At 43.8% G+C, this 14,298-nt stretch overlaps 2 protein-coding genes across 5 annotated transcripts in view; one reads left to right on the top strand and one right to left on the bottom strand.

The window, feature by feature from the left end:
* Positions 1-7,662, top strand: part of daam1a (dishevelled associated activator of morphogenesis 1a) — an 84,370-nt gene extending 76,708 nt beyond the window's left edge. For all 4 annotated transcript variants that reach the window (XM_070443416.1, XM_070443415.1, XM_070443417.1 and 1 more), the window contains 7 exons: positions 2,201-2,289; positions 3,023-3,191; positions 3,541-3,648; positions 4,400-4,460; positions 4,753-4,884; positions 5,752-5,922; positions 6,179-7,662. In XM_070443416.1, the coding sequence (XP_070299517.1) occupies positions 2,201-2,289; positions 3,023-3,191; positions 3,541-3,648; positions 4,400-4,460; positions 4,753-4,884; positions 5,752-5,922; positions 6,179-6,385 (937 nt within the window). In that variant the 3' untranslated portion in view covers positions 6,386-7,662. The remainder of the gene's footprint in view (positions 1-2,200; positions 2,290-3,022; positions 3,192-3,540; positions 3,649-4,399; positions 4,461-4,752; positions 4,885-5,751; positions 5,923-6,178) is intronic.
* Positions 7,663-11,405: 3,743 nt separating this feature from the next.
* Positions 11,406-13,967, bottom strand: LOC111963438 (G-protein coupled receptor 135). Its single transcript, XM_023986879.2, has one exon. The coding sequence runs from the start codon at positions 13,731-13,733 to the stop codon at positions 12,357-12,359; it is 1,377 nt and encodes a 458-aa protein (XP_023842647.1). The 5' UTR covers positions 13,734-13,967; the 3' UTR covers positions 11,406-12,356.
* Between the last annotated feature and the right edge of the window lie 331 nt (positions 13,968-14,298).

The raw sequence follows: 14,298 nt of genomic DNA, 5'->3' as shown, positions 1-14,298 counted from the left end.
CCAGCACAAATTTTTTTCCATGATGTATCAAGCCATTTACTATGGGAATAGAGACTCCTTCCAGAGATCTGAAGTCGTTTCTCCTTTTGTGTTTTGCCTTCCTGAAAACATTGAAGCTGAGGTACAAGAGTTTGGGCAGGGAGCAGGAATGGAGCTTCTTTATTCAATGTGCTCTGAGTTTTTCACGTTGGATATTTAATCAATAAAATCATTTGTGAAAGATGTATGTAAACTCTGCAAAAAAATATACGTCCTGTCACTGTCAACTGCGTTTTATTTTCAGCAAACTTAACATAACAGATTCAACAACTAAGACATGTGACGAACAGAAATGGAATAATATGTCCCTGAACAAAGGGGGGGGGGGTGTCAAAATCAAAAGTAACAGTCAGTATCTGGTGTGGCCACCAGCTGCATTAAGTATGCAGTGCATTCTCCTCATGGATGCACCAGATTTGCCAGTTCTTGTTGTGAGATGTTACCCCACTCTTCCACCAAGGCACCTGCAAGTTCCGGACATTTCTGGGGGGAATGGCCCTAGCCTCATCCTCTCCGATCTAAACAAGGTCCAGACGTGCTCAATGGGATTGTGATCCGGGCTTCTTCGTGTGACATGGCAGAACACTGACATTCCCTGTCTTGCAGGAAATCACGCGCAGAATGATCAGTGTGGCTGGTGGCATTGTCATGTTGGAGGGTCATGTAGGATGAGCCTGCAGGAAGGGTACACATGAGGGAGGAGGATGTCTTCCTGTACGCACAGCGTTGACATGCTGCTATGACAACAAGCTCAGTTCTGATGAATGCTTGCAACAGCCGCCCCAGACCATGACGGACCCTCACCTCCAAATCGATCCCCGCTCCAGAGTACAGGCCTCGGTGTAATGAATCATTTCCTTTGACGATAAACGCGAATCCAACCATCACCCCTGGTGAGACAATATCGTGACTCCAGTGAAGAGCACTTTTTTTGCCAGTCCTATCTGTCCAAGAGGTGGGTTTTGTGCCCATAGGCGAGTTGATGTGCCGGTGATGTCTTGGTGAGGACCTGCCTTACACAGGCTACAAGCCCTCAGGCTGAGGAGGGCCCTTTGGGACTATTGCGGACAGTCTGAGCACTGATGGAGGGATTGTGCGTTCCTGGTGTAACTCGGGCAGTTGTTGTTACCATCCTGTACCTGTCCCACAGGTGTGATGTTCGGATGTACCAATCCTGTGCAGGTGTTGTTACACGTGGTCTGCCACTGCGAGGATGATCAGCTGTCCGTCCTGTCTCCCTGTAGCGCTGTCTTAGGCGTCTCACAGTATTGACATTGCAATTTATTGCCCTGGCCACATCTGCAGTCCTCATGCCTCCTTGCAGCATGCCTAAGGTACGTTCACGCAGATGAGCAGGGACCCTGGGCATCTTTCTTTTGGTGTTTTTCAAAGTCAGTAGTCAGTGTCTTAACGACCGTTCCACAGGTGCATGTTCATTAATTGTTTATGGTTCATTGAACAAGCATGGGAAACAGTGTTTAAACCCTTTACAATGAAGATCTGTGAAGTTATTTGGATTTTTACAAATTATCTTTGAAGACAGGGTCCTGAAAAAGGGATGTTTCTTTTTTTGCTGATTTTTTTTTGTCTGGTCACAAAACCTCTGTGTTGATCAACTGTCTGAACAAAACCACAAAACAAGTATCTTTCTATTCAAAGTTCATAGCCTTCATTTAGGAAAGGTCATGTCAAATAGACAGGTGGGACTTTGGAGGGAAAAAAATATTATTGAAAACATGTCAACTATATTTAGTCCAACTGTTTATTGAAAACATAAATACATTAGCATAGTAAGCACTTGTTGTCTATCAAACACATTGTTACATTTGTTGGTTAGCTAGCTAGCTAGCGAATTTGAGTCGTATTAGCATAGACGTGACATCAATCAAAACACCTTAAAACAAGACGTAGAATCAAGAACAATATACAACTATCTGAAACAAGACCCCTACGATATCCCACGTGGCAGTTTCTTGTCATTGTTGCTAGCTATCTGACTGTTCAGAATCATAACACACGGCCTTATGCCTCATGGATGTGTGCGCATCATTTTCGTGACGTTGTCAGGCAACCCGTCTATTACACAACAGTTTCAGTGAAGTGTAATGTCTATGTAAATTCTGATTGAAACATAATATTTGGACCTCTTTCTACAATACAGAATCAACCACTACCAGCCAAGGCTGCAGTCTCTCTACTTCAAAAAGAAATTTGCTGAAAGAATCGTCGAAGTCAAACCTAAAGTTGAAGGTAGGATTTTCCTACAATGTTCCATGCTCAAATTATCTACCTTTAAAAGAAGTAGTGCACTATATAGAGAATAGTGTGCCATTTGGTGGTCCCTGGTCAAAGGTAATGCATTACATAGGAACTAGGGTGCCATTTGGTGGTCCCTGGTCAAAGGTAATGCATTACATAGGAACTAGGGTGCCATGTGGTGGTCCCCAGTCAAAGGTAATGCATTACGTATGGACTAGGGTGCCATGTGGTGGTCCCCAGTCAAAGGTAATGCATTACGTATGGACTAGGGTGCCATTTGGTGGTCCCCGGTCAAAGGTAATGCATTACGTATGAACGAGGGGTGCATATTGGGGTCCGTCAAAAGGTAATGCATTAATAGGCAAGTGCCATTTGGTGGTCCGGTCAAAGGTAATGCATTACGTATGGACTAGGCGTGCACTGGTGGTGGTCCCCAGTCAAAGGTAATGCATTAGTATGAACTAGGTGCCATTTGTGGTCCCCGGTCAAAGGTAATGCATTACATAGGAACTAGGGTGCCATGGTGGTCCCCAGTCAAAGGTAATGCATTTAGTATGAACTAGGGTGTCATTTGGTGGTCCCCGTCAACAGGGTAATGCATTACATAGGAACCAAGGTGCCATTTGGTGGTCCCCGGTCAAAGGTAATGCATTACGTATGGACTAGGATGCCATTTAACCAATGTCTTATCCTCATAACGGTAACGTCCTCTTCATCTCCCCAGCACTGATCAGGGCATCTAAAGAGGTGCTGCAGAGTCGCAACCTCAAGCAGCTTCTGGAGGTGGTCCTGGCCTTCGGTAACTACATGAACAAGGGTCAGAGGGGGAACGCCTATGGCTTCAAAGTGTCCTCACTCAACAAGATTGCTGACACCAAGTCCAGCATTGACAAGTAAGAAATGTTCTGGCTTGAGTATATTTCATTTATCCTTTATGTATACAGGAAAAATACCATTGACATAAAAACATTTTTGTTCATAGACATGTCCAAATGACACCGCACTAAGAGCATTGAAAAGAAAGTGATGATGTGTGTCGTGTGTGATGATGTGTGCGATATGAATTCTAAGGTGTGATATGAATTCTAATGTGCAATATGAATTCTAATGTGCGACGTGAATTCTAATGTGCGATGTGAATTCTAATATGCGATGTGAATTCTAATGTGCGATGTGAATTCTAATGTGTGATGTGAATACTAATGCATGATATGAATACTAATGTGTGGTATGTGTTTGTAGGAACATCACTCTGCTGCATTACCTGATCACCATCCTGGAGCATAAGTATCCCAAAGTGGCCGTGTTCCAGGAAGAGCTTCAGAGTGTTCCAGAGGCAGCCAAAGTCAAGTACGAGCTGCTGCTAAGGCTGACTGAATCAGATCCAACAAACACACGCGTGCACACACACACACACACACACACACACACACACACACACACACAGATGCTGTTTCATAAACCTAAGTTGCTCTCATTTATGTGTAACTGTGTGTAATTATCCTTGCAACAACATTGTAATTGTTGAATTTTCCTCTCTAAGCCAAATTAATGGTGCCTGGCTTTAAGTAGAAAGGGTAAAAGGTTAAGACCGTATTGCTGTGTGTATTACCTTACATGCTGTGTTTACAGAGAGGGTTAAAGGTCATGTTTATATTGTCTGGATGTGTCAGAGGCACAGGTTGTCCTAATAGCCCATATTTCAGTGATCCTCTTGAAATGTGGAAAGTGTGAACTGTGAACCCTACAATCCTCAAAATGTCAAGGTGTTTCCTATCGTACCACAACAAAGCAATAGTGTAACAGTCAGCATTAAAACAATTATAATAATTCAGGTCGCAAATAAAGATAATCTAAGTTAGAGTTTCTGTTAAACCTAGTGAACCCTGTATCCATGCCTTTCCTGACTGAGAAGGAAGGAAGTTGGGTTTTATCCTCACACATTTCCTGTCTCTAAGTTGTGGCTTGGTTGGAGCACAGATGGTTTGTAATTGTTTCACGTCAATAAACTCCTCTCTCCACTCCCTCCCTTTCCCTTTCCTACTCTCCTCTCATCTTTCTTCACTCCCTTTCCTTCTCTTTCCTCTACCCTTGTCCACAGTATGACAGAGTTGGAGAAAGACATCAGCAACTTGCGTTCTGGACTGAAGAGTGTGGAAACCGTGAGTGGCCATTTCTATTGGTTTACCCTTAATGGAGCCACACATGATATCAGAGGCAGTATAGTTGGGCTTACACTCCTCTACCTCCTGTTCATGAGTCTCAATACGTTTCCACTGACAGAACTCCAAAGATTAGGGCCTGGAATTTTGCCTGGTCATATCACATGGCCATACAAAACTCCTGGCCCTAGCAATGATCAATCGGAAATGGGCATGGTACTGTACTCTTGTGTTGTGGATTGTCTGATGACAGTCATATAATTATCCTGTAATGCTGTTCCCTACTGTATAGGAGCTGGAGTTTCAGAGAGGTCTTCCTCAGGTTTCGGGGGATAAGTTTGTGTCTGTGGTGAGCCAGTTCATCACCGTGGCCAGCTTCAGCTTCTCAGACGTGGAGGATTCTCTGACCGAGGCCAAGGAGCTGGTGAGAACCGGCGGGGGCCAGGGTCTGGGGACCGCATTGTCCGTCTGCCCCCTCCTCCTCATGCTTCTCTCCACAACTAGGAGCTCTGATGGAGCTATAAAACTAAAATATGGTCGCTTTCAAGATTTTATAAGGGCAGCGCAAATGGCAAATCCTGTAACTTTATACTTGGCCACAACCAAGTAGGTAGCACACATTAAGTGTTCTTACTGCAGCTTTGAAGTCACCTTTTCAAACAACCAATATACTTGGAAATAGTATGCCTTGTGTTTCACTGTATTTCAATGTGGAGGATGTAGTAACTCACGTCTGTTCAAGGGTTACAGTCTACCTGCATAGACATTGGAACCTCTGAATATAAGCAGTTAATTTTTAACTGAGATGGGTCAAGGATATCAGTTTCAAAGACATGGTTTTCCCTCTGGGTCTCCCCTTCATGAAGTGCCATGTGGAATGTATTTGATACATGCGCAGTGGATGAGGGTTATTTATGTGTCAAGTTCAACTTTACAATGGCAGGGAGGAGGAAACCACCTGTTGGGAGCAGACCTGGGTTCAAATAATATTTGAAATATTTTAATTACAGAATGTTTGGAGTGCCAGGTGGGCAGAGTTTGCACTTTTGCGACTATTCTGTTGGTTCCAATGTACCAGACAAGCACAATCAAGCCCAGATAAAGTATTAGTTATGATTTCAAATAGTATTTGAACCCAGATATGATGGCGTACCCACGTCTCACACATTCATCCCCAGTGTAACACTGAAAGAAATCACCTGTGACTCATTGATTGCATTTTATTACATCTAGAGGAAAAGCTGTTTGTCCATCTTAAAGTATTTGGTGTCTAACGTTGTTTTCCCTCCAGTTTCTGAAGGCAGTGCAGCATTTTGGGGAGGATGCAACCCGTATGCAGCCTGACGAGTTCTTCGGAATCTTCGACCAATTCCTGCAGGCGTTCGCAGAGGCCAAGCAGGAGAATGAGAACATGCTCAGACGCAAGGAGGAAGAGGAGCGACGTGCCCGCATGGAAGCACAGGTTAGATTAAGATTGTCTATTGCCGACCAAAACACTAGAGAGAGTCACCTATGGTCACCTTTTAACCACCCAGTCATTATGCAACAAATATTACAAATGGGTATCAAACCAGAGTTGTTTTTTTTACTCTTGACCAACACACACTCAAATGCATGTGCTGTACTGCTCATTTACTCAATACACCAAATACATCCGTCACACACTATATGCTACTGTAGGTGTGTGTCATATAGTCACTCCTGTTTTGTCCCCTCAGCTGAAGGAGCAGAGGGAGAAGGAGCGCAAGTCCAGGAAGGCTAAGGAGAACTGTGAGGAGGACGGTGAGTTCGACGACCTGGTTTCAGCCCTGCGCTCTGGGGAGGTGTTCGATAAGGACCTGTCCAAGATGAAACGCAACCGCAAGCGCGTCAACTCATCAGCTGAGACCAGCAGGGAGCGGCCAGTCACCAAACTGAACCTCTAAAACAACTGATGACGGATCCTTTGTCCTACTCGAGCTAGGCTATGCTGCCCTCTGGTGGCTTGGAATGGGCCTAGCGCCCCCTCATTTTGGAGTGGACAGAACTCACTACTAAAACAGAACTGAAATGAGCATGAAAGGTGGTGGACAGACCTCTACTTACTCTTCTGCTACTCAAGCAACAATAACCCAGAGCTTGTGTCTGTCTGGAAACAGACATTACCTCCTAATGAAAACCATGAACTATGGATCAGGAGTGACTCTAAGCTATTTGTGTTAACCTACATTTTTTAAATGCTGTGGTCTGAATGACAGTTTTGCTCATGTCGTGAATGGGACACTTTAATAGCATAGGGCTGGTGCCCTAGAGTAGGACCCTCTCCTTGACCCTCCCTGTCTGCAAAGATAACCAGGAAGTGGAATGGAAAGCCTGGGATAACACACACACGCAGTGACCCTGGCGGAGACACGTTTCCTGTTTTAATCGGGAGAATGTAAAATCTTTCCTGCTATTGTGTGATTGAGTCAGATTCCCTTAAGGGTATAGTAAAAGATGTCAACCCCATGCAAAGAAACAGTGTCTGTTTAAGCACAATCCAGTATGTATGAATGATAATGTTTTTTAGCTAAGCACAAAAGCATAACAACAAGATACACATTTTGATACTGTTTTTTTTAATCACAATTTTACAAAGACCTAATTTAGATATATTAAAAACCAAATCACAGATGCAATATTGCCATTTTATTAGAGCCCTAACTTTCACCTTTAGAAAATAATCTATTAAAACAGCAACAAAAGAAGGGTAGAAAAATAATGTATATTTTACTGTATATACAGTATTGTAAAAGAGTATAGGACCTAGTTTGAAGTTTTGAAAGGATATTGTCTCCGATTTGATTTAAAGTGTTACCAAAAATGATTGCTCTACATCTGGCCATCCTGACAACAGTGTGGATATCATTCTGGAAACTATGCATCCTATACATTTTTTATTTGTGTTCAATACTGTCATGTATGTGTATATATTATGTATTGTGCCAATTCCTGTGTCACCTTCTCACTATGTTATGTACAGCAGAAACTTTTCAGTTATTTAGTCAGATCCAATTAGTAAAACCCTTCTAAAACCTTTGGTCACATTTCTACCAACACCCTCCTTAACTGTGTGACAGCATTTCTGATGGAGGTATGTGGGTTCTTTCAATACAGCTTTTTTATTATTTAAACAACTTTCTATTTCGAAATGGACTAAAGTAATAAACCTGGATGTCAATTATCTGTTGAATCTTTGTTATGTTTGCAAGCCAGTAAACTAGTAATTCCTCTCGGACTGTATTCAATAAGTAGCTGTTGGTAATGTCTTGCTAGGGCAATTGAATTTAAGTGCTGTCTTTTACCAAGTTTACCTTTTACCTTATTCATTGTCTGTCTGATTGCTCAGTACTCATTGTGGACTTGGAATAGTTTCAGGCCAATTTGTGTAAAAGCCCTTGGTAACAGTTGGGTGTTTTAAGAGGGAGTGGCCTTACTTGTCTTCCCTGACTATTTAAGGAGCATTACTTGGCCCAAGTCTTAGTGCGCCATCTATAGTTTAGAAGGACATCAGCTCCTACAAGAGCAGCAAGTATATTTTTTATTCAATAAGTAGCTTTTGGTATTATCTTGCTAGAGCAATTGAAATTGAAGTGCTGTCTTTTATCAGTAGCCTACTTAATCATTGCTGTTTGAACTGTCTGATTTGCTCAGTACTTGTGACTGTTGTTGTGGACTTGGTTTAGTTTCAGGCCTATTTGTCTAACAGTTTTGCTAATATGTGGGTGTGTTTTATTGCAGGGGATGTTTCCCCCCCCACCTCTGCCAGGCAATCACTGCTGGGAGGTGTCTTTCACCTCTGCTAGGCAATTAGTGCTAGTACTTCAGTCTCCCCTGTTTCTTCAGCAGCAGCTGTAAAAGGCATTATTGTCACCAAACCAGACAATTGCTGAGTTGTTTGAGGCAGGCTCCACATCACTCTCTCACTTGAGTATCTTACCTAGTTATTTTCAGATCTTATTTTGATCTTTTGTATCTTTGGCAAGTATGTGTGTCCCATTTCAGTTTACTCCTCTTCTGGTAGGTTTTACATTCGCTGCCCATTCAGTGGCTGTAACACTTCTAAGTTAGTGTACCCTGTGAGCACAACCCATGTGGAATTCTTAGTCTCCGGCAGGGTTTGGTACTTCCGATCTACGGCCAATAAAGCTGAGTTCATCTCACCCTGACGGAGACATGGAATACCCTATAACACTGCTACTGGTCGTGGTGGTGGTGGCACAGGGCTAATCACTTCTCTGAAGTGGAGTTTTTCTTTCCCCCTCTCACCTGTCTATTGGGTGACTTTAACCTCCTGATGCCTGACTTAAATACATTTCTTTCCTCTTTGTTTCCACTCCTTTTCACCTCACCCTTTCCCAGTCACCTCACACGCACAAGGCAGGAAATCAGCTTGACCACAACTTCACTAGAGGCTGTACGCCTACTGATCTCTTATCACTACTTTGTTTCCTTTTCTCCTCCAACCCTCAGACCTACGCAGATGGTCATGCGCCACCACAATCTTTGRTCCCGTTACTCTTCTATGCGCTCTTCCTTCTGCTAAATTCTCCTGACTCTGCCTCTTCGACCCTACTCTCTTCCCTTTCCACCTCCTTTTGACTCCCACTGTCCCCTTTCCTCCTGGCCAGCCCGACCTTCACCTCTTGCTCCGTGGATAAGTCACTCAATGCGCACTAACAGAACAGGGTTGTGGGCAGTTGAGTGGAAATGGAGGAAAATGAAACTTCCGGAGGACCTATCCTCCTCCTTCCACTCCCTTCTATATACCATCTCCCTCTTTATCTGCTGCTAAAACTGCCTTCTATCACTCTAAATTTGTATCTTCTGCCTCCAACCCTGGGAAACTCTTTTCCACTTTCTCTCCTTAATCCTCCTCCCTCTCTGCAGACATTTGTCAACCACTTTGAAAAAAATATTGACTACATACGCTCCTCATTCACTCAGCCTACTGAGTCCACTAGTTCCACTCACACAGAACTACCCTACGCCTTGACCACTTTCTCCCCTCTTTCCAGATGAAATCCTGCGACAAGTGATGTCCGGCCGCCCAACAACCTGCCCACTTGACCCCATTCACTTCTCCAGACAATCTCTGGAGACCTTCTCACTTCCCTCATTAATTCATCCCTGACCACTAGCTGCGTCCTCTCTGACTTCAAGATGGCAAGAGACGCTCCCCTCAAGAAACCAACACTCGACAGCCTCTGCCGCCAAACTAGAGACCGGTATCCTTTTTCTTTCCAAAACACTTGTGCATGCTGTCTCTGACCAACTCTCTCGTTATCTCACAACAAGCTTCTTGACCCTAACCAGTCAGGCTTCAAGGCAGCTCACTCAACTGAGACCGCTCTCTGCTCTGCCAAAGRTGACTCTTTTCTCATCCTCCTAGATCTAACCATCATATCTTCCTTTCCACCCTCTCAGGGTTGAGCGTCTCAGGCTCTGCACACTCTTGAATTGCATCCTACCTGGCAGGTCGCACCGACCAGGTGGCGTGGAGAGGATCTGCATCTGCACCACATGCTCTCACTACTGGTGTCCCACAGGGCTCGGATCTAGGCCCACTTTTCTCTTTACACCAAGTCACTCGGCTCTGTCACATGGTCTCTCCTATCGTTTCTTTGCGGGTGGCACTCAAATACTCTTCCCCCTTCTGACACCCAGGTGGCGACATGCATTTCTGCATGCCTAGCAGACATCTCAGCTTGTATGTCTACTCACCACCTCAAGCTCAACCTTGACATAACGGGGCTGCTCTTCTTCCCAGGGAAGGCCTGCCCACTCCAAGACTTCTCCATCACGGTTGACAACTCCACGATGTCCCTTTCCCAGAGTGCAAAMAACATTGGTGTGACCCTGGAAAACAACATGTCGTTCTCTGCAAACATCAAAGCAGTGATGCGGGTTCATGCTCTACAACATCCCTAGAGTACGACCTTCACTCACACAGGAAGCGGCGCAGGTCATAATCCAGGCACTTGTCATCTCTAATCTAGACCACTGCAACTCTGTTGGCTGGGTTCCCCATTTGTGCCATCAAACCCCTGAAACTCATCCAGAAGGCTGCAACCCGCATGGTGTTCAACCTTCCCTAGTTTTCTCATGTCACCCCGTTCCTCTGCACACGCCACTGGCTTGCATTTGAAGCTTGCATAACCTTCAAGACCCTGGTTCTTCCCTACGGAGCAGCAAGGGGAAATGCCCCAAATCAGGCTAAGCTCAAACCCAACATTCCAACCCAGGCCCTCTGTTCCGCCACCTCTGGTCTCTTGGCCCTCCCTCCCCTTACGGGAGGGCAGTTAAAGCTCTTTGTCCTGGCACTCCAATGGTGGAACAAGCTTCCCCCTAAAGTCAGGACAGCGGAMTCTCTGCCCATCTTTCGAAAACCCTACCTCTTTGAAAAGTATCTTAACATGCTCACAACCCTCCCCCTTTCTTTTTTTCCCACTAGCACTGACTTTGCTGATAAATACTTTGCAGGGAAAATGTACTTGATATGATTGTCTCACCTAGCTATCTTAAGATGAATGCACTAACTGTATGTCGCTCTGGATAAGAGTATCTGCTGAATGACTAAAATGTAATTTAACCCTGTTTTCCAAACTGTGCAACAAAGACAGGTATTCATCTGAGTTATAGTAAGGAGTGGCCAATGCGCCCATGTATCTATTCTACAGGTTTCATTTACTGTTGGTCGTGTCTGAAAGTGAAGGATTTCTGAAATGTTTTAAAAACATTCTGAGGAAACATCTGCTTCTATGAATTGCAATACTCTGGATACTATTCAGAAAGCATTGTGAATAATGACTTTGTCACTAATAAAACCTCTGGTAACAATTCATCTAGCTGCTGTTTGACCACTCCACCTGTCCTAGGTCAGGATCTGTATTGGCAGTGTCACATATAAGGAACAATACATAAATATATGATGCTTCAAAACATTTATTTTATACATTTTAAGTTAAAATATGATTTAACAAACAACTCACCAATAAAATCGAATTCTGACAACTCGCAGCTTCTTATGGCAAGCAATACAATTATTACATTTTAAATGGACAAACTAATGAGTATGGTATTCAAAATACACCTTTTTTAATACAGGCACATTAAATTGTGTTTTCATAGCATTGTTTCATGTTCTAGCAAATCGCTATGGCCAGCCATACATGACATCTTGAACATCAAATCAAAGCGCACGCACACTTTATTTAAAATCCTGAATTCTTCACAGTATTCCATATTAAACCTCTACCCTGAATACAGTATAAATGAGGACAAATGCACTATCCCAAATCAAAAAAGAAATCAGCCTAAATTAAATAGCTATCGCCAGTATCCAGTTTTTCCTTTGGGTTAGTTCAATGGGATTTAGTGGTTTGGGGTGCCACTTTTGACAGTTTAATACTATAGCAATGAACTCTGCCTCAAATCAAAGTGMAWTCGAAAGACTGGCTCTTGRTGAATTCACAACTCAACCAAATGTAAATCAAAACTAGACGTTGAACTGACGTCTGCGCCCAGTGGTAAAGGTTGCGCAATGAACATGTATCTGATAAGGCATAAAGTAATACATATATTCAAATGAGATGTTAATCATTTTGAGTATTTTATAAATCACACTGCTTAAATGGCCTGAAAATACATTGGGCTTTTAAATGTGCACTCTGTTCCATCAGTGTGTAGAGCGCTTGGCACTGCATAAAGTGTCCAAACGCGGGTTGTCAATTCATAGGACTGACTTTTATATCCCTTATCACTAATTAACAGTTAGGCCTACTTTTCCTCTGATTTCTCAATTTGTTAAAAACTTTGGCACATTAAATTACTTAAACATTTGGACATTCATCATGTTTCTCGAAAATAAAAGTACGATCACAGACTTGTATCTGCAGTTTCAACTTTTGGCACCGTGGGTTCGGACAGAGTATCTGGCTGAGCATCCCTACAGAAGAACACCGCGGGGTTTTTACAAGCCCACATCGCAACCTCTCCTCCATTCGCTGGGCTGGAGGAAGACAACCGGCTGTTTGCACCATGCCTGCTCACATACCGGTCTCTGATTTGGTCGGCCCTGGTTCTTACATCCCTGCTTTGGGTTTGTGTAGATAGGTAGACAGAAATGTTTCTAGTCCTATATCCCTCTTCTCGGCTTCGACCTAAAAGCATCGATATGTTTGGGTTTCTAATTGCGTAAATGAGCGGGTTTATGGCACCGTTTGCCCATGCCATCCATATTGCCACGGTGTCCATAACAGGGTTGAATGAGTAATCTCCCACGGCGGTGATGATACCCATCAGACAGTAGGGGCCCCAGCAGAAGATGATAAACACTATCATAATCAGCACTGTCGTGGCCGTCCTCATCTCACTATAAAACCGGAGTAAATACGCGTAAGTGGTCACCGGCCGCACCCTTATTTCTGATAACCTAACGGTCTTACATATGTTATAATGACAGAAACACATGAGCGCAAATGGAAGGAGATAACACACCACTATTAAAGCTATACTGTAAGAGGTACCCATCCTAGAAGTACCAGTGTGAAAGACATACATACAGTGGTAGAAGCCCCTTTTATGGACGACTAGATCCTTGGATGTTCGCATCACCAGGTACCATGGAATGGAGAAAAACACTGCTGTTAACCACACTGCCACCAACAGCGTTATGGCCTTCCTCCTGCCTATCTTCTCCTGAGGTTGCCTCACGATGGCATAATACCGGTCAAAAGAAATTAGAGTCATTGTCAGTGTGGAAATAATACCAAAGCATGCGTTGAAGAACCCGTTGGCGACGCAGAAACGGTCTCCAAACATCCACACACCATCTTTGCTGAAGAGCATCATGAACGAGAACGGTAAACAAAGAACGGCCGTCAAGAAATCAGACAGTGAAAGGGACATGATGAAAGCATTGGTAACGGTTCTCAGCTGTCGATGTTTTATTATGACAATCACCACGGCAGAATTCCCTAAACTAGAGAGGAGGAAGATGGCCAGGAGCAACAAGGCTTGAGCTGCCACCGTGATGCCCTGGAGGACCGAGTTTCCCTCCGCGCTCTGCACGGGTATGTGTTGTTGGTTTTCGTCGCCTCCGCCCGTAAGGTTTCCATGACTGGCCTTCGTAAAAAAGCTGTGTAACACCGGTGCTATAGTGACTATTTCCAGCGTTAAACCCGTGCCAGAGGTGTTGTCTGGAGCGGTGGAGTTGCTTGTGCCAAGCAATGCAATGTTCACGGGGAAATCCATCGCACACAAATGGGGGGCCTCCACAGAATGGAAGGAGATTCATCCCTCTACGAATATGTTGTCTCTGTGTTGATGCAGCAGCTTAGATATGTCGCATTAAAGACATGTAGATCCCCTTTGCAACCCCCTTTCTATGGGTTCCTCAAAATGTTCCTCATTATTCAAACTGGGATCCATGCCACTGTTTGCAGTTCTCGCCTGGTCGCCTCAATCCCCGTATTCCTGAATCTCATATTGCCGAGTCCCCGCCTTCCTTGCGTACAATTTGTGTCTTTGCACCCCTTCGTGACGTTTAGAGCCGTTGCCATGGTATCGGTGATGGTTTTCTTCAGTGCATTACGCACTTTCTGGATGATTAGTTATTTGGTCAGGTACCTATAGGCCTCCCACGCAGGCTTTAAAACAGAAAGACTGACACCTACAATTTTACAAGTAGGTTTAATTCTCATATTGGTTATAGGCATTATAATTACATATAATTACAATTAATTGTAGGATAGGCATTTGAATAGCTATCAAACTATTAAAGCAGCAATCAGTGATTGAAACAATAACAATGCCTTCC

Source organism: Salvelinus sp. IW2-2015, linkage group LG4q.2 (assembly GCF_002910315.2).
Source record: "Salvelinus sp. IW2-2015 linkage group LG4q.2, ASM291031v2, whole genome shotgun sequence".
Lineage (NCBI taxonomy): Eukaryota > Metazoa > Chordata > Actinopteri > Salmoniformes > Salmonidae > Salvelinus > Salvelinus sp. IW2-2015.
Note: the sequence above shows the minus strand (reverse complement) of the source record. Positions and strands in the feature narration are given on the sequence as shown.